Here is a 23865-nt window from a genome sequence, read left to right on the forward strand (position 1 = left end):
AACTACACAATTACAATAATTTGAGTATTTGTAATGTGTTACTTTACAGCACTGGACAAAACAAATACAAATTCTAGAAAAAATGTGATCCGATGAGTGTTAAATTTCACTCAGAAGATACTAAAAGCATGGATGTCCTGCCCTAGAGATAGAGAGGGTTGTTATTCTCCCGGCCTGGTGTGGCTACTATTGCCTCTTGACGACAGAAATCAATGGATGTCCTTGATTTTGTGAAGAATTCGGGAACACTCAAAACAAACTCTCAAAGCGACCTTTGCTCCATTCATCCCTGCTGCTCAAATAAAACACATCTCTATTCTCTTCGCACAAAAACAATGACGTGTCTTTATTGCGTAGGGTCAAAAAACCCAAATCCAAAAAAACTGGATGTAAATATTGCCACCTTTTAATGGGTTAAACATCTCTTCCAGTATTATTTAGATGACTTTTGCGTGTGTGTTTCTATGGAACGCAGTCAGTGCAGTAAATAGTTTTGGCTTACTGATGCTTCTTATAGATGGACACATGTAATGCCACTGGATTATTGTCAATATCATATTTTATTCAGCAGGGTGAGCTGCTCCTCTGAGGGTCATGGGGCGTTATTGGAATAAATAAACTCATATTGTATAAGAAATGTTGTTTTCCAGTCCCTTCACCCCTCAAACTCATGTTACTGAGGTCACCATTACGCATGCATGGCTTGTCACCTCAAGCTGAGTGCATGAATAAAACATGCTTCACTTTCTTACATTCTTTTTCTTTCAGTGCTTATTGCTTGTTTTCATGGAAGTGTAAGGAATACAAACAAATATGGTTCAAAACTTAATGTAGTGGATCTACATTATGCATAAAATACAACAATGTCTATAAATAGGATTCACATCAGTTACAACTGGTTGTCATACTTTTTTTTAAGTTATTGTTTCAAATTAAAGTTATAATAAAGTTTTTTTTTCTAAATGATGCTGACAAAATATGTTATTACCAAACAAAACAGTGTAATTGTTGTTTAAGTTTCATTTTGTAATAGTAGTTTGTAGTTGTAGCACATCAAAAGACACAAGATGTTCGTCAAGCATGTTTAAAAAAAACAGTGAAGCAAGTCTGTGTAAATGGACCCTAAAGTGTGCAATTATTTTCAGATAACTGCACAGATAAAGTAATTCCATGCAGCATTACAGTTCTATAGCACTACGCTGGAGGATTTAAACTATTTCACAGCCTACAAAAGTCAAAAATCAAATCAAAAAAATATAAGGCTTGGGGTGAAAGATAGTAAGATACTAGTCCTACACACAGAATCTATTTCACGACAAAATCCTGACAGATGTCTTGAAATACAACATTGTTTTAGGTGTGGAAACTGTATAAGAGTCATTGGCATCAAGCCGTTAAGTTATTATAAATGAATGCACACCTGAGGTGGTGATTTCACCACAACATGAAGCATCTTGTACCTTATACATTTATTTTGTCATTCAACACCACAGTCTGAAAGCCCAGCACACTTCTCTGCGTAATTAAAGATAGATCACATAAATAATGTTAGATTGGTAGTTCAGCCAAATATTAAAATGAGCTCGACCTGGAATGGTTTCAATCCTCTATGAGTTGTCTGTTGATCATAAAAAAGATGTTTTAACAAATAATAAAGAATGTAGCCAATCGCTATTGGTTTTCATCATTGTGAAAACAAATCTTTTTTGTGTTCAGCAGAGGAAAGAAACTTTGTGACGAATGAACCAAAGTCAAAGTCAGCTTTATTGTCAATTCAACCATGCACAGGGCATACAGAGAATCGAAAATTGAGTTACTCTCAGACCCTAGATGCCTAACATATAATATTAATACAATAAGTAGAATTTTAAAACAAAATTCCAATAAATACAATAATAAATATAATGTCATCTTAAAATATAAGTAAAAAAAAATTTTAAACAAAACAAGTACACTTAAGGGCATATGGCAAGGAGTGCAAACCAGAGTTGTGCAGATGTAAAACAGTATAGTGCAAAAAATACAGTGTAATGTAGAACAGTATATAGTAGGGTTGCACAGTTTACCAGTACTATAGTAGTATCGTGATACTATGGCTCCAAAATACTGGAGGTGCCACTGTGGTTTGTAAAACGGTAGTATCGTCATTAATGGTCTATCTGCAATAGAAAATGTTGCGTGTGGAAACGTCTCTAAAATGCTTACACATTTGTGCAACAATAGAACATTATATTTTAATAGTCTGTGGAGCCCTTTAAGGTTGCAAAACTGTGTAGAATTTGCACATCTTATGGTAGCCTATTGCACGTTTTCTGATGCTTCAGTTGGAACGCACATCTGAATTGGTTCATTTCTGTTCCTGTCAATATAATTTAGTAGCTACAACAACCGCAACAATCTCTTAAAAAGAACGACTCACAAAGTGACATTTTAAATTCCTTTGGATTGTTACCTGATAGGACTGAAAAAAAAAACAATAGATTAAAAACTTAAAATACCAACAGGAAACATTGAAACAATTCTTGACCACTTCATATAGCCTAATTTTGTTTGACAACTGCCCTTTTTGTAACAAATTTCATTGGTATAATTTGTATCTTTATTTTAATGTATTTTTGTAGGTCAGTTATCTACAAAATAAACAAAAAGAATGAATGAATTTTAGAGGAAGTGACATGCTAATAGTACTTTTTTCCAGCAATGTCAATGTCAATGTCAGTTTTATTTATATAGCACTATTTAATACAACCAGAGGTTGACCAATGTGCTGCACAATACAAATCAAAACAGATTAAAAAAACAAATATATATTTAAAATTATAAAATTATTGCTAAAACAGACAGTTTTCACTGATAAAATGCCAAATCAAAGAGGTAAGTTTTCAACCTAGATTTAAAAACAGACAGGGATGTAACACATCTGATACAGAGGGACAGAGCATTCCACAGCCTAGGACCAGCTACTGCGAAAACACGGTCACCTCTGCATTTCAGCCTCGACTTAGGGATGCATAACAGTCTCTGATTAGATGACCGAAGAGACCGACTAGGCTGATGCTCAATTAAAATGTCTGACAGATAAGAAGGTGCCAGGCCATTTAGAGATAAGGGAATTATGAATTAAATTATGAATTAAATTCAAGTAAGCCTAGTATAACATAAAATATATTATTTTTAACAATTTTCTTTCTAATTTAAGTTATGAATTACAATATTGCAATTCTACTTGGTATCATGACACTTCAGCTGGTATAGTATCGTGAGATTAATTAATGGTATTGCGACAACCCTAGTGTATAGTGCAAACAGTATATAGTGCAAATGGTGAATAATGCTGGGTTCACACCAAAATAAACTTTCAAAATTAAAATTGAGCCTAAATAAAGTATTCAGGCAAATAATTACATTCAATGTTAATGCAAACTAGTGCATTGATGGTGTGGAATGCATGATGTGTTTACTGCAAACGCATGGTTTCGCCTCAGTCGTGTCTTCTGCGAAAGCTCAAATAATTCTTTTCAAGTGGAAAATATGCTTAAGGTAAAAAACATCCCATGAGTAAACTAGAGCAAGTGATGTGGTGTTTCATAACTGGTGTTAATCCAGTATGAAAGATTACAAAATTGTCATTTTTGGGTGAACTATTCTTTTAAAGTGGAGTTAATGAAGTGTTCATACTGTATTATTAATTATTATTAAAATTGGCGACACAGTGGCTCAATGGTTAGCACTGTCTCATCACAGCAAGATGGTTGCTGGATTGAGTCCCAACTGGGCCAGTTGGCATTTCTGTGCAGAGTTTGCTTGTTCCCTCCGTGTTTGCGTGGGTTTCCTCTGGGTGATCCAGTTTCCCCAACAGTCCAAAGACATGTGCTATAGGTGAATTGAATAAACTAAACTAAATTGGCTGTAGTGCATGCGTGTGAATGAGTGTGGGTTGCTGCTGGAAGTAGCAACCCCTGATGAATAAAGCCGAAGGAAAATGAATGAATTATTATTATTAAATAAGTGTATCATTCTTGCATTAGTACACTTAAAAATGGCATACAAGAGTTCACCAATAACAGCATTTGGCCTTTTGTTGTAAGCTGTGCTTCTTCAACGCAGTCTGACTTACCGTATTTCTAAAATTACATGTTGTGTCCTTGTTTTCAGTTCAGTGTGGTGTTTCTGACCACATCCTTCTGACCGTACCAACCACCCTGCATCTGAATCAGCTGGCATCCCTTCTGGGCTCAGAGTGGAGGTCTGTGCTGCTGGATCTAGGCCTGTCCTGTGCGGATCTGTACCGGTGCTGCTCTGACCACCCGCTTGCTGTTCAGAGTCAGGTGCTCGCTGGGCTGGTGATGTGGACACAGAGGAACGGAAGAGGAGCCACGGTGCAGCGGCTAATCCAGAGCCTGCAGGCCGCAGACGTGCCGCCATCTGTGCTCCAACAGGTGTTTAAGTGACACCATGAGGCATGTTTTCATCAACTAAACTATCCCACAGTTAAAATCATATCATATACACTCAAAATATATATTTATTTACTTGTTCAAACTACTTATTCAAAATGCGCCGAAACAACACAATTCTTGAGATTTCATTGGGACAACTTAATTTTTTATGTTCAGTCCACATAAATTTGTTAAAATTCTTAAGTTAACTTAAACTATTTGTGTTGGGACAACATGAATGCATTGTGAGGAACCCTGCATTTGTACAGTGTACCATTAAGGAAGAGAAACAGACGTGCCGTGACTTTAATATTTGAGTGCATATGAAATTGATCATGTTATATTGCTTTATGCATATGTTTTTTAATTTAAATTATAATAAAGGCTTTTTCAAATAGGCATCCATAATATTGTCATTTTATTACCATTTTATTATCAAGAAATGTTAAACCCGAGCGTAATTTCTCTTCAATATGCTTTATGAGGATACAAATGTGAATAACGGCAGCAAGGGTCCCTGTAAACAACATATACATGTGTAGTGTGTATATTCCAACCTAAATTTTAAACGAAATGTAAATCAATTAAAATTTAAATAAATACACAAATTAAAAAAGCAACATTGTTCAATCGTATTGTTATTAATAATTACATTTTTGTAATAAATATTAAATATTTATGAATACATTAAAATTTCATTTAGTTGTTATTGCTTGTATTATGTGTGCATATTCTATATATTTTAAAACATAACAGTTTCTTTTTCATATTGTTATATTTTCTAATAAAGTTATATATATAGATAATATATTTTAAAAATAACAGTATATATAAAATTACTATATATATTTATATATACATAGGCACAAACACACACAAACACAGTTTTATATGACAGAATTAAGCAGAATCCTTTTTACCTAATATTACAATTTTATAAATAAATAATTTAATCAATATGTTTTATATTTGAATAGATTAATACTTTTATTATGCTATATTAATACCGTATATGTTTAATTTATATATTATTCATTTACTTTATAAAGCTTATATAAACATATATTCATAATACATAAGTAAACGCATGCTTATACATGTGAAATTTTAAACTTCTGCATAATTCACCTTAAGTATATTTGAAATATATATTTTATCGTTTGTGTGTGTGTGTGTGTTTAACTTAGATCAACTATTTTATTTATTTCAAGTTGTCACATAAGCAGCAGATAAGAAATTAAACTGAATTAAGTCTCAAACAAACATATAATCAGACAAATAAAAGATTCATGTGTTTGTGAGCTGGACTACACTAGTGGTCATGCTGTATGTCAGTTGTGTGCAATCAGAATAAACAATGCAATAAGTGATGTTAAATAACCAAATACCACAAAAGTCAATTATTTACCAAAACGAACCAGTTCTAAATGCAAACAAATGCTTTCTGATGTTTGTCCAGTTTTATTTGATGTGGCACTACATAAAAATGAATGTATTATTATGTTTTTCACCATATGATTACATGCAAATGTTGCCTTGCTTCTTGAAATAAGAGTAAATTCTGCTGTGATTGTTCTTCATGGAAAAAAACACAGTTTTGTAATGTTTTGGTAAACACTGTTTCCTGTCCCAGATAACATCTGTCCTTGATGATGTAAGATGAGTTAAGACACTTTATGCAATCTTTATTTGAAACTATTTACCAGCTGTTTGCTGATCCATGATGTGACGTTCTCAGTGGGGTCGTATGTTTTTATTTCTCCTTTAGAGACTGATCTGCCCACTGCTTCCACAAAGTAATAACGTTTTGAAACGCCCACGTGGAAAACGATGCTTTGATTTTTTTAATGAAAGGAAATGTTTTACCCTTAGCCCAATGTAAAAAGGAGATTAGCATATACATGATGTATATATATTTCACCACATTTCAAAAACATATATATATATACACACACACACACACACATATATATATATATATATATATATATATATATATATATATATATATATATATATATATATATATATATATATATATATATATATTTATATATATATATGTGTGTGTGTGTGTATATATATATGTTTTTTTTCTGAAATTAAAATTAATCAGAATAACAAATATTTACATTTTTTTGTAAATGAACAAATGATTTCCTAACTCTTATGAGATTAATACTTTGTGATTTTGGTGTTTGAAAATGAATATAATCATGTCTGAAAGATAGCATTTTTTATTACTCTATGCAGAAAAAGGCTTTGATGGCAACATTTTACTTTAAGATGTCCTTGTTACATTATTATTGTACATACAATTAATTATGCATAATTACTTGTAAATATCCCTAACCTAACTGGCACTCTAAGCCTAACCATATGGTAGTTAATTGATATTACCCAGTAATTAGCCAAAAAAGGACACTAAAACAAGGACACCTTCAAAGACGTGTAAGCTATAACATTTCTATTTTAAAGCAGGAAGAAATGTGGTTAAAAGCTTAACACAGATAATTACGTTTTACTCAAAAAACATTAAAGTAAATCTGTATTAACCTCAAAATGGTGTTACTGCTTGCTAAAATGTTGTTTTCAATATGCTATATCTGCTCTGCACTCTATTGTTTTTCTCCCCATCTGCCACTTGCTGTTTTTATCCAATGCTGTTTACTCAGAGCGTAATCAATATTTGCCGATCGGGTGTTTGTAATATGAGTATGACACAGGTCGTTTCCTAATCTCTCACTTATTAATCAGAGAGTGTTTGTGTGCGCGCGTGATCGCATATATGGCATCACTCGTAAACACTGCGCGCTCCTTCAATACGGGTTTGTTTTTGTCACGCGTTTGTTTTCTGCTTTGTCTCCCAAAAGTGCCACGATATGAGACTTTGAATGCTTTCCTAGAATCTGAGCGCGAAAGAGTTTACACTGATGTATAATTGACTTACTTAGTTAAATATAAATGACCATCAACAGTCTCATTGTCCCTGAGGTGATCCAATAATATCACGTTTATGAATTATGTATCTTGTTTGCCTGTGTAAACTGATAAACTGAACGTTTATGAATGTGCCTCATCTTTCTGATGAGGATCATCCGCACACTAGCCTAAACTTTTTCCTCTTTTCTATTTTCAAACGTGCAGAAACATGATATGGCAAGCCATTTAACATTTATCGTATTGTTATACATTTATCTTAACAAATCGTATTTTTTTCATTCATTCATTCATTCATTTTATTTTTGGCTTAGTCCCTTTATTAATCCGGGGTCGCCACAGTGGAATGAATTGCCAACTCATCCAGCATATGTTTTACGTAGCGGATGCCCTGCAACCTGGAAACACTTATACACTCCCATTCACACACTCACATACACTATGGACAATTTAGCTCACCAAATTCAGCACATGTGAGGGTAAATGGAGCACCTTCTTGCTGTGAGGCGACATTGCTACCCACTGTGCCAATGCGTCGCCCATATTTTATTCATTCTACTATTTATTTTTAGATAGGCCTACTATCTTACTCACTTAGGCTATATATTTGCTACTTTATTCATTATGTAGTAGTACTTTACCACACTGTAAAAAATGTTGGGTTAATAATTTTACCCATTAGAAGAGTTAAAAATATTGGGTCGTTCTTTTGGGTTGCTCTTAACATTTGTTGGTGGGCTATGTTTATATAACAAATTAAACAAATTCAATTTTAAATCACAATTGCTGACTGGCACAGCTGCAACTGAAGATACAGAAGACATTGAAGTATCTCACAGCAATTGGTAACTTTTTGATTTAGTGGCTAATTTTCCAGGGGTCAAATCTCATACATTTTAGTATGGATTGCTCATCTTTTAATGATGGTGGGGTTTGGGGGCAAGCCTCCCTTTTAAAAATCATACATTTTCTTTTATGAATGAAATAGACACTCTTCTATTACGTAAAATTCAATTCTTGTTACAAAATGACTTCAAGCTGTATTACAGATTCATATAATGCTACTTGACCGAAGTGCTTATTGTTAAAGGGCCATGAAACCCACCTCGTTCAGTTAAAGTCTACCTCAGAATTTTTTCAAAAAATGCTTCATGATGAGCGTGGAGCTCTGCGAGCAGAGGAAGGAGTGGGCGTGGCCGTAGTGTATATGTGTGTTAATTTGTTATATCATTATAAAGATGATCATGTTTATATTAAGAGTAGTAGCTGATAAAAGCTCAAAATTATCCAGTCTTCCCACACAGTTAAAGCTGACAGGTGCTAACACACAAATCTTGTCGAAAAAAAATCCATCCAGCATCCGGCCACTGCTTGAGTAAGGTTGTCAGTTGTCATGTGCGTTAGCAAACATCCTTGAATGATTTTTACATGTAATCTACTGTGGTTATTTTCATAACGGAAGTCAAATAAAATGATAAGTACAGTGTCTATGTAATAGTTATATAATTATAACTATTACAGGAGAGCAAAAACTTGGACTAGGAGAGCAAAAACTTCACGTTGATATGGCGCTATGTAAACAAAATTACCTATGCGCTTGTTAAGTCATGGTGACGTATGGAATACTGTTTCCGGGTCCAAGCCGCTACTCATTTGAATTGAGAAAATATTTGTTTATGACCACTTTTTAGTCAAATCACACATTAAAAAGAATTTTATATAAAAGCATGGTGTACACAACAGACTTGCTTCATAACGGACACCAATATTTTAACAATAAAAAATGGATAACTTTCTGCCAATTGGATATTAGGCATGGATATATATTGCAATCGTGATTTTTTTTTTATTAGTATTACGTCGCTTTGTAAACGTTTATTATTACCATTTGTTGAGTCTCCGCATACAGTTTAATACCCAGTTTGGACCCAGAAGCCGCTTCACGTGACGTCACGCTTAACAAGCGGATTAGGGGGCACCCCGCCTAATAAGCTCCAATGTTGCGAGTTGCTTCCAAGCACATCTACAGTACAACTATAGCCCAAATGTTGATCACACTACAAATAAATCATAACTATGCTATTTGAAGAGAAAATAACTATTCATTGTTTACCTGGGGTGCATGATTATCAGCTCACCTCTGACAAGTTTTCAAGTTTGAGTCGTTCATTGTCATGACACAGCAGTATCTTAAATCCCTCCTGTTTTCCTGGAATTCTGTATATGGCCCTTCAGATAAAAAATGCCCCGCCTTACTAAACCTCTAAAATAAAGCAGTTAAATGTAATGTCAAACCTCAAAACTTTATTGCATGAAGAAACAACCTCATCGTCATTACAAACTCTGTGAATGCCTAGGTTTTCCCTTATCAGTGTGGAGTTTTCATCAATGTTTAATCAGAAGTGACTACTCATTTTTTGACTACAGTAATGGATATATTTTTTAATGCTAAAGGTAGATGCATAAAAGTTAAAGCAGCAGATTCTTATTGTGTGTTTTTGTTTGGGTGGTGTGTGTGTGTTGGAGTGTGCATGTGTGTGCCAGTAGTTTTTGTTGTATAAAAATGGTTTTAACTGGCGGGTCTAAATTGACCAAAAGTACAACAGCTGTATCCTAAATTTCTACAGCCTTTATTAAAATATGAAAATAGATTTTTTTTAATGTTGGGGTCATTTTGGAAAAAAAAGTCACCAACTTCAAGCTAAAAAAAACATTGTTTAGGGTTTTTATTCTGTGATAAAATTATGTTTGGGTCATTGAGACCCCTAACTTCTGTGTCAATTGCACATGTATGGTCCAGCACAGCCTTCGTGCGGTCGCATAGCCCTCGCCATGGGTGATGCTGACACTGATGCGTACTTCTCAAAAAATTTAACTTCATGTCGCAACGACGCATAGCACAAGCTCTGTGATTGGTTGGATTGCCGTGATGAGTGTGGGCGATGCTGAAAACGGTGGGCCTGCTAGAGCAAGTGTTCACAATTGTCGAGTCCTGGGAAGGAGCTCCAGATGGAAACTTTTGTTTTGTTTTTACCTAATGATTAAAGTGGTTGCACGTCTGCCAGTTCCCGCCTCCTGAAAGGGCGGAACGAACTTCGTTGGTTTAGAGCGCCAGTTAAGCTTGCGCCGCTACTGACTTGTACAGTAAGGTAGCATTCGGAAAAAACAAAACACCTGTGAAGAAAGTCAACATAAAGACCTACTGCCAGCTAGCAGTTCGGATGTGTTATTGCAGAGCAACATAAACTGCATGCAGAAGTATAAATGCATAACTACGGATGGCATGCAAGGCATGCACCATGGGTCATGGCGATCACTCGACGCAGAAGTATAAATCAGCCTTAAGTCAATAGAAGTTCTGAGCAAGAAAACCCATAATTAGTCATTTTTTACTTGTTCAAACTACTTAATTAAAATGAGCTGAAACAACACAATTCCTGAGATTTCATTGGGACAACTTAGTTTTTTAAAATTTGTTAAAGTTGTTAAGTTAACTTAATCGATTTGTATTGGGACAACATGAATGAATTGTGTAGAACCCTGCATTATTTACAGTGTATGATTGGCTTATGTCTTTCACGTGATGAACAAATGACTCAAACCCAATAGAAGACTCGAAAAAAGAACTAATCCACTACCCGACTTGCACAATATGCGCATGCGTGAATGAACGTATCCCTTTCTTAGAGGACTCCTCGTTCCCGACAGATTAAAAATTCACTCAAAATGAAGGAATAGTTCAGAAGGAGGACCCATTACTACCGAGAACCCTTGGTTTAGCCTGTATGTAAATGTTGAAAGGGCTTGCCATAAACACAGAGCTGTGTGACAAGCGCGAGACTCACACAGGCCTCTGTCCTCTGAGTTCCCTAATTCCAGGGAAGCGTTTGAAATTCAGCTTAGTGAAGGCCACTTTTTTTGTTCCGGTGTTTCTCAGAAATGCGCAGGGTAAAGTAATCGCAGCCTTCAGTTAGGACGGTTGAATTCATACCCATAAACTGATGTGTGTGCGGTCCAGTGGCTCAGAAAATTCACGTGTGGTGCCAGAAACGCATCAGCGCCCGTAAAAGCATCTCGTCCGCAGATAAAAATGCCTCATCGGGCTCGCAGGGTGTTTGCATTAGATTTAAAGAGTCGAAGCAGCTCGGAAATGAACGATGTGTCGCACTGCATTGAATTATAGCGGTGGTCACCGGCTTCCCCTGAACTCCAGAGGAAATCTATACTTGAGGGTTGCTGTAAATGCTGTGGCTGCTCCTCCATGGAGACCGGTTTTTGGATGGTGTGGCATTCTATAGCCTGTGGATTCGTGATGGGTTGGTCTGCGTTCTGCTTCCCTTTTGGTTTTAGCAGATGAATAGGATATGGACAGGAAGGCTGACAGAGGAATGGCGCTTTTCTGATGCTCTGCTGGAGTTCATGTTAGGACATGAAATGCAATTAGTTTTCTCATTCTTCAGTTTGAGCTCAAATGATGTTTGCAAATCATTTTGTTAGTTCTAGTCAGTGGTAACAAAGTTTAGTTAGCTTTGATATCAAGCATATGGATGTCTGTTTCTGCCTCAATGTAAAAAGAATTTGAATTAAATAGGATATCTAGTTTAAATCATTGACTATAAATAAAACAAATACATAAATAAAGGATAATAAAAAAGTTCGATAAAATGTTTGCTCAATTGTTCTCATCAAAATATTACTTTAATTATTAATTTCTTACTTGTATTTGTAAAATATTAACTCAAATTTGTGAGATACAAATTGAAATGCAATCATGGTTGCATTTAAATGTAGTCCCAACGTGAGGTAAACTAATAGCCTACGCTGTAAAAAGTTTATCTGTAAAATTTACGGTAAAAAAACAGCAGCTGTGGTTGCCAGTGTTTTACCGTTAAAAATACAGTACAAACCATAAAAGTAATTTCTCATTTTTACAGTAAACTACTGTATTTCATTAATTTATAAATGTAATATGTCTGTATAATGAATTACCAACATCTACACATCTTTTGTTACACAGATAGACATGCTAACACAGCCATTTGCAGGTGGTGATGAGGAAGTTACATATTGAATCATCATTCACAAGCAACTTTTCCCACAAGCAGCAAAGTGTATCAGTGTATAGAAGGTGCTCAGTGTCATTCACACAGCTACTAAACACCAGTATGGTAACACGCATAAAATTAAAGTGAGGAAACTGTCAGGAAGTTATTCGCCGTATATATTAAGGATTCATACTGTTAACCAGTTTATGGATTTTTACCGTAGCATTTTTACAGTTTTTTACCGTTGAAATCATGGCCATTTTATACAGTGTATTTGTGAGAAAAAAACTACTATGTTATATCAAGTCATATGGTGAGATATGAAGTTAAAATTTAAGAGTCAAATTGCAAATATTTGAGAAGAATCTCTTGGAAACATTCATACACACTCACTCACTACGGACAATTTAGCCTACCCAATTCACCTGTACCACATGTCTTTGGACTGTGGGGGAAACCGGAGCACTCGGAGGAAACCCACGCAAACTCCACACAGAAACGCCAACTGACCCAGCCGAGGCTCGAACCAGCGACCTTCTTGCTGTGAGGCGACAGCACTACCTTTTGCACCACTGCATCGCCCTGCTTGGCATTTAGTCATTTAAAAAGCTTTTCACTTGAATGTTTAATACTGAATAAGTGGAAGTGCTGAAGGTAATACATAAAGGAAAGAATTTAAGCACTTAGTGAAGGTGTCGAAGGTCGAAAACACTTGAGTTCAGCAGTAAATTATATTTACATGAATGTACAATAGGTAAATAAAGGGATCAGGAAGAAGATTTAAACATGTGCGTAGTCTTTCTCCAGTCAACTGTGTACAGTAATGCACAGGGGAAACTTTATCAGAGCAAACCATCACAGCTCCACACCTTCAAATCCGGATATCTCTCTTATCGTTTCCTGATCCTGTGTTTGTATGGCTTGATTGTTCTGTTCATAAAGCATAAAGATGGGTGAGGGGTCACAGTCTCTCTGCTGTTGACTAGATCACATCCTCAAATGACCTTCTAAAGAAGTCTTACAAGGCATTATTTTGGATTTAAAAACTGTGTGTCCATAACATAATGTAAGAAACCAGACCATGCTATAACTATTGTATGGGTTTTAATGCTGTTTTGCTGGTTTAAGATGGTTCTGGTCATGAGCTGATTTAAGCTCAAGGTCTTTTGCTGGCCCATTCAAAAATCTGATATATGGCCATATATGAACATTAAATAAAATGATAGTTAATTTATTCAAATGTACATTTTTCTAACAGTTGAAAGAAAAAAAAAATATATATATAAATCATTTCTGCAATATTTTGAAATATATGTTGAATATATGACATATTTTATATGCTGGTTTAAGCTGGTTCTTGCTGGACATGTGCCGGTTCTTGATCAGGATCAGCATGGCCATCAAAGAACCAGCAAGATCCAGCTTAAATCAGCATCAAAACCGTTTTTTTCAGCAGGGGAATCAGTGTCAAATCTTTTGTAATGTTTTCATTTTTAGAAGTTCCACTGTCTAATCTTGTAACATATGTGTCCATTCAAATGAGGCTTTCAGGTTTCTGTCATAAAGAGGAGAAAGCTTGTTCATCTGGCATGAACAAAACCATTGTGGAATTCATTTTTTTTTTTATTTATTCATTTTTGGGGATCTCAAAAATAGGCTTGTTGCAGTAGCATGCACTAATGAAGTATATAGTCTTTATTTTCTATTTGATTATGAAATTAAGCTCAGAGGTTTTGATTTGAGGAGAGTAGAGCTATTGAGAAAACGTACTCAATAGGGTATATGCCGAAGCATGCTAATAGGACTTGAAATTTGCCAGTAACCTGGTTAAGCGCTTCAGGTCAACTGTATGCCAATGCAAAAATCGGCGCATTTAAGGTCATTTTCTTTAAAAATCAGCAATCTCCACTGGCTGAGTGATATCTGATATAAAGTGGGTCTCAGATTGTACAAGAAACACTGCAATAAATTACATTTCCCCCACCATGTTTTTATAATATGAGCAGTTATTTTACCCCATTATATTCAATGGAGCTTCTGCACTAGCCTGCCGATTCTGACGGGCGTGTGCGAGTAAACGGCTTTTTGTCTCGTTTTACGCTTGAACAACTAAATGAATGCCAAAGTTTATTGAACTGAATGTATTTTAATTACATTACAACATCGATGCTGTAAAAGGAACCGCATAATATGGAAAAAACTCACAATAACAGGTCACCGGAAGTTTATCAGTATGGGAAAAACACTAGCTTGGCATATACCCTATAGAGTGGAGGGATACAGCATTTGTGGTAAAATTGAAATGAATTAAATTATTTTCACCATTATTATTTTTCTTTTATCCTTATATGAATAAGAGTTTCTGCTGAACGATTTCCTTGATAAGATCCAAGAGGATTTGAGCTAAAAATATAGCGCACAGAAACATTAATGCTAGTTTATGTATAAAACATATTAGATAAAGTAATAACAAAGACTATCCTTTAAAGGATTTAGGTAACAAAAAAAAAAGAACATGTATTTTTTTTATCATTTGTTATAGTCTATTTAATACATTTTTGAAAAGGCGCCATTGCGCGTGACGTCATGTCATTCATTCGTTGGACAACTGAAGGACGTCAGTTGTTAAATTTCGACGATGACTTCTGGTTTTGTCAAACGTCAAAAACACTTGAGATGAAGAAAATTGTGACTTCAGCACCGTAGGTTCGATTTACAAAGTGCAAATATGACATGTGGATTAAATATTTTTTTCGTGTTAGGCGCGAATATGATTTGTAAACATAACGTTAGTGCACAATGGCGACGTACATAAAGGCGAAGTACATGAGTGCGTCCTCAGTAACATCTGAACTGTTATATAAATTGGTAGCATTTGAACATCAAACGAAGAGGATCAGCTCAAGAGGAGAACAGGAAGGCTGAAAGATTCAAAGTTCATATCTCCATCTCTGTGAGTTGCAGAAATAGTTACAAACATGACAAACATTTGGACCTCGGATTTTTAAATAGCAAATTTTCAATGCGCTGGCACTAAATTGACACTTTTTAGTTAATAAAAGTATATTTCTCAGCATAATCAATGCATTATTCGTAATTTAAGTAGAAATAGTACTTTATTATAGTAATAGGCTAATTTATTTATTTTTTGTGTTTGTTAGTTTTATGTACAAGCAAGTGTGCTAAGTGTTCAATGATAACATTTCATTTTAGAAGAAAAGCTTTCAATAGTTGCTGTCTCTCCCTCCAGCCAATATGGATATGTGATTTTGATGAAACCATTCTGCACTTTAGCTACCCATAAGATTTGTTTGACCTATCAAATGGTTTCTATAATCAAAACATACTGGAGCCATTTGAAGTCTTCATAAAATGCTGTATTTTTAAAAGCTATATGGATGACTGTGACTTTAAATTTGGCCAAGTTGTAATCTAAACAAAATGCTATTGTCTATTTGAAAAAAGGAGAAGCTGTGTTTTGCTTCCTGTTTCAGCTGAAATGATATCATCATACTGAATAATGGTTCAAGGCACTTCGGGGCAGATTTAAAAAGAGTATCCAAACACCACACTTAAATAAATATCTTCTTTTCTAAGCTTATATTAAAGTGCAATGGCATTAAAATTCGAAGCCACCACTGATTTTTAATGGAACAACAAAAAGTACGTCATTGCTACTTGTAATCTTCCTGGCTGCCTGTGAGATCAGACACAGCTTGTCCAACATTATGCCGCTCTGTTACACCCTAACCTTAAAGCCAGACTAACAGCTGCAGTGAATGAATGTAAGAACAAAGAGCTGTGTCTGAGCTTTAGATTTAGCATGGCCTACTGCAGTCATCTGACTCTGTGCATTACCGTGGAAATGAGCTCACCCCTCTGTTAGGAAGTGTATACAATTTCAGGCCACACAGTGTTTGCACACAGATGTCAGTTTCAATGACATGAAGCTCCGGTGTGTGAGATTGTGTTGTAAGAGAAGGCAATGTGTAGTGGAAGTGGGTTGATTGTAGTTAGAAAAAAGGAAACTTTTTTTTTTCTAGGATTGACTTAAAGGGTCATTTGGGTCAGTTGTAATCTATTTTGTCCTTTTGAAAAACAGTTAAGCCTTACCAGAGCCAAAACATGCTTTCAAAAGCAGCCATCACGAAGCAAGCCAATACACTAAGATACTGCACATACGCATATAAAGTAAGCTGTACATTAAATAAAGTGATAAACAGTCACTGCTATTTGAATGTATGCTTCAGCCAGCAGTGTAATGTGGAAAACAATGGAAATAATCTGCTTGAGATTTGTACGTAAGCCTTGAACATTGTAGGCATCTTTCTCAGAAATTCATACTGCGCTATACTGTATATACAGTAGATATACTATACATTCTGTATGCATGTTTTTAATCAGCGACCTTGTTCTCTTAATCCCTCAGCTGTACATCATACTGTGCACAAATTCTGCATTTTTATCATTTTAATCATGGCCTCTTTTTGTGGATTTAATGATGTTTCTTTTTTATAGACATTAATAAAAATAAATATAAATGGAAAATTCCAACAGAAAATTACTTGGATGAGGTAAAAATGTCTGGTATAACCATAAAGAGGTTTCATATTTCAGCATCAAATTATATTTCTGAATTAGATTTTCATGTTTACATTATTTTTATTTGTATCTTATTAACTTTTTTGAAAAGTAAGCAATGAGTACAATACTAAATAAATATAGTAAAAAGTATAAATAATAAAACATATTATGTAAATAAAAGTAAATTCAATGCCAATGTCAACCTTGACATGAGAAAAATTAGGTTTTCACCTAACTGTTTCTGCATTATTTGTGTAAGTATTTTACAGTGCTTTAAAAATACTCACAAGTGGCATTTTCACATTGGTCACATCCATAACGGAGAGAAAAGCTTTTTCCTCATAAATGCTAAACAATGTCAAATAAAATAAAATCCCTCGTTATTGTTCTATAGTGAGCCTTATCCTTTTGATAATCGTTATTTCTTTTGGGTTGTGCAGTTTAATTCACAGAATTACTATAAAGTATGTTGTATACTGTAAACTCGCCAACTTTTTTCATCACATCCATAACGCATGTTTATTTTCGTCATTTAAATTCGAAAAATTGATACAGATTGATATTTTTCTGCTCCCATAACTCTTTGGTTAGTTGTTTTGAAAAATATAAACAGATGTTTTAATATAAAGTTAACATACTTTCTCTGTGAATTGATGTTTTGAGATTTTACTGCAAATGTCACATCCATAACACTGAAACTTTGCTTAAATACATTGTTATGACAAAGTAACATTTAGGCATAATGGGGTAAACTAATTAGGAGAAAGTCATGAACACCCAATGAATTTATGTGGGTTTCTTTAATTGAAAAACCACCACCTTATAGGGCTTCACACTTCCTGCAAGTTTAGCTAGTATCACTTCTATAATTTTTGCTTTTGCATGATACGATTTGTAACATTAGTTACTCTTATTTTGGAATTATATAATTTGAATTGAGGAGGTCTGCATGTATTAGACTCATTTTCCCAGGCAGTACTTATAGTAGTTCCCCCTCAGTCGATCAGTTCGAGTTATGTTGACTTCATTGACTTGGGGATTTGCTAAGGAGACCAATCACTCTGATTTATATGGAAACGGGCTAATGAATTCATATGAAAGGTGTAGCCACTCCGCAATCAGGAGTATAAAGCTCAAACGGAAGCTCATTACACTTTAGCTTCAGAACCAAGTCGTCTCTTGTACAGCAAGCTACTTCAAGTTCGAGTGCAAGCTGGATTCCAGTGTGAGAGTGGTGCATTAAACTGGGGTTCTTTTCCTGTCCCTGGGCACTTTGCTGGAATTCTTCTGCAAACTTCTGCAAGTGATTGCCACAAAAAGAGTAGTCTTAAGGGAGCAACATGGCCAGCATTACGTTTTTTTTTCTAAAGACACAGTTTCAGCTGTGTGTTTCTGGATATGGTGGTTCCCTTTTACCGGATGACAGTTGTAATCGCTGTGTTACATGTCTAACTTTAGCATGTGATGCATTGCTCACAAAAAGCACATGCCTACACTGTTACAAGTGTGAGCACCCTTTGTTGTTCCCCAGACTGTGATGAGCACTTAGGGCAGTCTGGACAGTGTGACGAAGTCCCCAGGTAATCCTTGTGGCTCTCCTGCTTCACGTCAGCACAGCCCATCCAGGCTTTGGACAAGTGTGTGGGATGTTCTTTGGGGCAGCTCCATGCCTTTCATCCCCTTTTTTTGGAGGATCTTTAGGTATAGAGTGTGTTTTTCTCCACCCAAACATGGAGCTTCTCCCCCTCCATCACCCTTGATGGCAGCCAGGGATACTGTACATGTCCATTCCTCAGGTGGGAAGCGATTGTGGAAATCTTGTCTGGTGAGATGGGCCATGTAAGTTTTTTGTCCCTCTTGGCCAGAGCTTACACAGTGCTGGTCAGGCTGGTTCGGCTTTGCATGCTCAGCCACTATGCCCCAGGAGCCCTGGCTGAGCTGCACATGAACGGTCGCTTTCCACATGATACGGACGGCTGACTTGATGGTGAGTGCAAAGTCAGAAGCCGTTTATGTTCTGGGATTGATGGCCACTCTGGTGGCTCAGGAACAGTGACTCAGTAACAATGTCAGGGACTTTGCCCAGGAGTTCTTGACAGTTAAAGAGCAGCCAAGTGCAGGAAGAATGTGCCAGTGGCCAAAGATAACTGCTAAGCCCTCAGTCACCTCCACATCAACTGCTTCCCTTCGAGGCTGTCCACCTGCATCTTGTGCTCTGCCACCGCAGCCCTCTGCGGCTCACCAGTTGTGTTGAGCTCAGTGCAGGAAGGCAACGTTCACAGTTTCAGAACGCTAAAACTGGTCCCGGAGGTGGGAGGAGCTGCTGAAGCCCTGCTGGAGGCTGGTGGAGCTTGCCCTTACATACCATTCATCAGGACTCGCTGCTGTATGAGGCAGGTACTCACAATCCTCATACTAGCCCCTCCCTGACATTTTCCCCTGAGACCTTCCGGGGTTGTGCTTTCTTTTTTTCAGTTCAAGCTGGAGAGTGGGATGATGCCATCCACACTGAATGTCTACATTGCTGCCAGAGAGTTCCTCCAAGCCCCCTTCACATGACTCAGCAGAGGAACCAGGTGGTAGGTATGTTACGTTGTAGGTATGCATGCATTCTAGGGTATGATGCCAGGTATGTGGGGTCCCCTTTCCCCGTACAAAGGTTGACCCGTGTCTTCCCTACCAGTTAACCATCTTTCATATGTATGTGGTCCCATATGTCCTATATGAGAACTCCCTCTGTCACAGGTCTCCCCATCCGGGTAGCAGTGATCTCCGCAGCATCCTTCCCCATCTATTTAGCTAGGTGTATGTGGTGAGTATGACCCCATTACCGTGAGTATGGTAATAAATGCAAGGGACATTGTGTGGTTACATTTTAAGTGGTGGTTAAACGCTCACGCTATGAATTAGCTTGCAAAAACACTACAGATGATTCAACAATGGCCAGATCTAACAAGTAACATTTCTGTTGACCATCCTGAAACATGATCAGAAAGTCTTTATATCACAGTCAGGCACATATTGTTTGAGTGTTTTGTGGAAGAATTAAAACCCTCACAGTAATTATTTGCACTCACACACATGCTCTCAGACATAATTAAGATTAAAGTGCAGATTAAATCGCATATTGAAGTTGTAGTGCACAAGGAACCAAAAAAAGCCACAATTTCAAGCAGTGTTAAAACAAAAGTAAAAAAACTAAAAAGAAAAAACATCGAATGTGAAATGTCACAGGGAATTCTGGGAATGTAAATGTATTCAGTATATACCCACTGCAAAAATGCTTTTCTTACTTGTTTTTGTCACGTTTCTAGTTCAAATATCTAAAAATTCTTAAATCAAGAAGCATTTTCCAAAGAAGTAAAAATATTGTTTTTAATAATTAAATGTAGGGCTGCACAATATATTGTTTCAGCATCGATATTGCAATGTGCGCATCTGCAGTAGTCACATCGCAAGATATGCAATGTTTGGTCTGAATTATAGTTGACCAGAAGCTATAGAATTGTATTTCATTACTGTATTTATACAGAGTTTATGTGATTTATGCAACACAAAAAATAAGTTTTTATTACTTTGAATTTTTGTCTTGTTTCTTGTCCAATTATTTACATTTCAAAATGAAAACAAGATAATTTTGTTTACCCCATTGCCAGATAATTTTGCTTGTTTCATAGTATTTTTTCCCTTTCTATGGAAGTCAATGGGTGCCAGCAGCCAACATTATTCGAAATATCTTATTATTCAAAATATCTTATTATTTATAAAGGTTTAAAACCAAACCATGTGAGGGAAGGCAAATGATGAGCTATTCTTTTGTGTAAACTATCCCTTTAACCACTTTACAGTTTTGTTTAACAGTGTTTGTACAATTTTAATGGTAAAAATAACTGTCATTTTTACAGTATAAAGCTTGTACCTGTGAGAAATAATGACATTTTTGAGAAATTCTGAGAAACAAATTCTATTGTGAATTATGAGAAAAAAAAGTCATCCAGACTGCAGAACCTCCCTTGTTTCCTTACAGTTGTGTTCACAGTTTCTGATTCCTCCCTTCAATTCATGTCCTGTTATTCTTAAGCTGTGGTTGTTTTTGCACAGTAATAAGCGGGTGGGGTCTCGCCGCTCATATCCTTTGCGTATGTGTGAGACAGACACTTAGCATTTACGCTAGGGGTCAATGCGGCTACTATGAGCTCTGGGATGTTTGTGTGTAAAGGGACGGTGTGTATTCCACTGAGACTGTGTCCCAGAACCACAGTATCTCGGGTTATTGTGTGGATGTTGTGTCTGTTTGGCCACTAGCTTGCCCTCAAATGACATTGTTGAGAGGTGTTTTTTCCTTATCCTGCCTGGTTCTTTGTCTGTTTAGAGGGGTCTACAATTATGGTTGTGGATTACTGTAATTCAGCCTACATTAAATCATGTTTTACAGAAGTCCCAGTCTTAATTATCCAGGTTGTAGTTCAGTCGAACAATTTGAATGCTATAGTTTGGCCAAATGACTAAACATGTGAATGATAAGTTCAATTTAATTCATGTTTGTTTCTATAGCGCTTTTACAATGTATATTGTCAAAGCAGCTTAACATAGAAGTTCTAGTAAATTAAAACTGTCAGTCCAGTTTTCAGAGTTGAAGTTCAGTTTATTTCAGTTCAGTGTGGTTTAAAGTGTGTTGAAAGTCTAATACTGAAGAGCAAATCTATCGATGTGCAGCTCCGCAAGTCCCAGTGAACCAGAAACATATACACATTTTTTTGGTGCAAACAAACAATTGAACAGAACTGCAAACGTGAACATATTCTAATTTTTGCAGAGCAGTAAGTGCATTTCATGTAACAATTTACTAATACAGCACAATTTGATCAAAATTTGTTCAAAACCTTAGGTTCATCTCTCAAAAGTGAGCATTTACGTTACTGAATGAATAACAAGTGTATGTGTCATTGATCAAAGCAATGCTTAGCCTTGTTGTCAATAAAACCACTTATAACCAAGTCGTTTTTCAGCAAAACATAAGAATCACAATTAGGCCTGTGCGATTAATCGCAATCGAATCGCAATTTGAAACATCGCGATTAGTTAATCGCAAGAGGCTGCAATATAAAATATATATGTATATATGTAACGATTAACATCAGAGGTGAAGTGCTTCAAAACCAGTCCGCCATGCTTCAGAAAATTAAACATGCTAGAGACTATGCCATTACTCAAGAAGAAAAGATTGAATCTTATGTCATGATAAGGAAATCGTGCTGAAATCTTGTGATCTGGGGCTTTATAACTGGCCAATTGAGTGAGCATACTTTCGTTCTGCCCAACCAGAATTCCGCTACTGAACGATGCCCACAATTAAAAAAAAAAAAAAGAAAGCGAACAGGAAAGAGCAGATAAGTGGGATAATGGTGTCTGCTGCTTCAGAAACATTAATAGACAAATTAATATAAATGAAAAACAGCATTTGTAATATGGGAATATTTTGGTTTCAAAGTCACAGTGTCACGGATTGGTCAGGCTCTCACGATCCCCACTCACGAAGATCACCATCACCTGACTTCTAATGAGCACACAGCTGCATCACATTCACGAGCACCAGATAAAAGCACAGCACTCCAGTCGCTCATTGTCCGGGCTCGTCTCGACGAAAGCGGACAACTGAGCGACCACTCAGCGTAGTCATCCTCAGCTAAAACAAACGATTTACTTACCTGTTCTCTTTGTATTCCTCCTAGTCTTCCTGGTCCTCCCGAATCGTCCTGTCTTCCAGTCCTTCCAAGTCTGTGTCATCCTCTGTCAGCTGTATCTGGTGTGTGCTGTCCATCCTCGTGTATTCCTATTACCCAGCCACGGAGGAAAAGACCCCAACATCATTCCTGATCCTCCTGGCTATCCTTCATGTGCTCCTTGTTGTCATTTAATAAACACCCTAACGTTTCCTTACCTCTGTCTCCTGTCCGCTTCATAACAGAAGCCCGGACCTTTAACGACGACAACATGAGCACCCCCGATCACTTTCAAGAGCTGGTGGACCAGTTGAAGCGGATTCTACAGCCACCAGCTCCACTTTCCAACGCACCACCAGCACCGAGCACTTCCGCCTCCACAGTTTCTTCTTCGGCCCTTCCTTCCAGTCCCATGGCCCGACCAGCGCCCTACTCAGGCGGAGCGGGGGAGTGCAATGGTTTTCTGTTACAATGTTCCCTCATATTCGAAATGCAACCTTCTCTATATCCCACAGATAAGTCAAAGATCGCCTACATCGTATCACTACTCTCTGGACCTGCACTTAAATGGGCTGAGACGATCTGGAACCAAGCCGGGCCGGTCATGAATTCCATCACTACCTTCACGGAGTATTTCAAAGAGGTGTTTGGACGTTCTGATGGGGAAGTAGCCGCTGGAGAGCAGCTGTATCATCTAAAGCAAGGTACTCTATCTACACAGGAATATGCTCTCCGGTTTCGCACTCTAGCAGCTGCAAGTGGATGGAATGAGAGATCGTTGTTGACCACGTACCGGCTCGGCTTGGAACCCACTCTCCGAATCCAGCTGGCCACATTAGATGATACTATGGGTCTGGAGAGATTCATCCAACATTCTCTCCGATGTTCCGATCGTCTCCGTTCCTATCAACAGGACACCATCACCCCCTCGTCTGCACTCCTCCAATCGCCTGAGTCAACAGCCTCTCCAGAACCAGAACCCATGATAATAGAGTCTGGAAGACTGACATCAGCGGAACGACAGAGGAGGCTGACCCGGGGTCTGTGTCTATACTGCGGTGTCAGTGGACACACCCGTATGGAGTGTCCCCTTCGTCCCATTCGGACTTCAGTGAGTGTATTCAGTACGAATAT

The 23865-nt window shown here is 36.8% G+C and overlaps 1 protein-coding gene across 1 annotated transcript in view; it reads left to right on the top strand.

Annotated features, from left to right (window-relative positions):
- The window catches only part of cradd (CASP2 and RIPK1 domain containing adaptor with death domain), a 31362-nt gene extending 26296 nt beyond the window's left edge, over positions 1 to 5066 (top strand). The window contains exon 2 of the mRNA XM_056455056.1: positions 4156 to 5066. Within this exon, the coding sequence (XP_056311031.1) occupies positions 4156 to 4451 (296 nt within the window). The 3' untranslated portion in view covers positions 4452 to 5066. The remainder of the gene's footprint in view (positions 1 to 4155) is intronic.
- The last annotated feature ends 18799 nt before the right edge of the window (positions 5067 to 23865 follow it).

This window comes from Danio aesculapii, chromosome 4, assembly GCF_903798145.1.
Source record: "Danio aesculapii chromosome 4, fDanAes4.1, whole genome shotgun sequence".
NCBI lineage: Eukaryota > Metazoa > Chordata > Actinopteri > Cypriniformes > Danionidae > Danio > Danio aesculapii.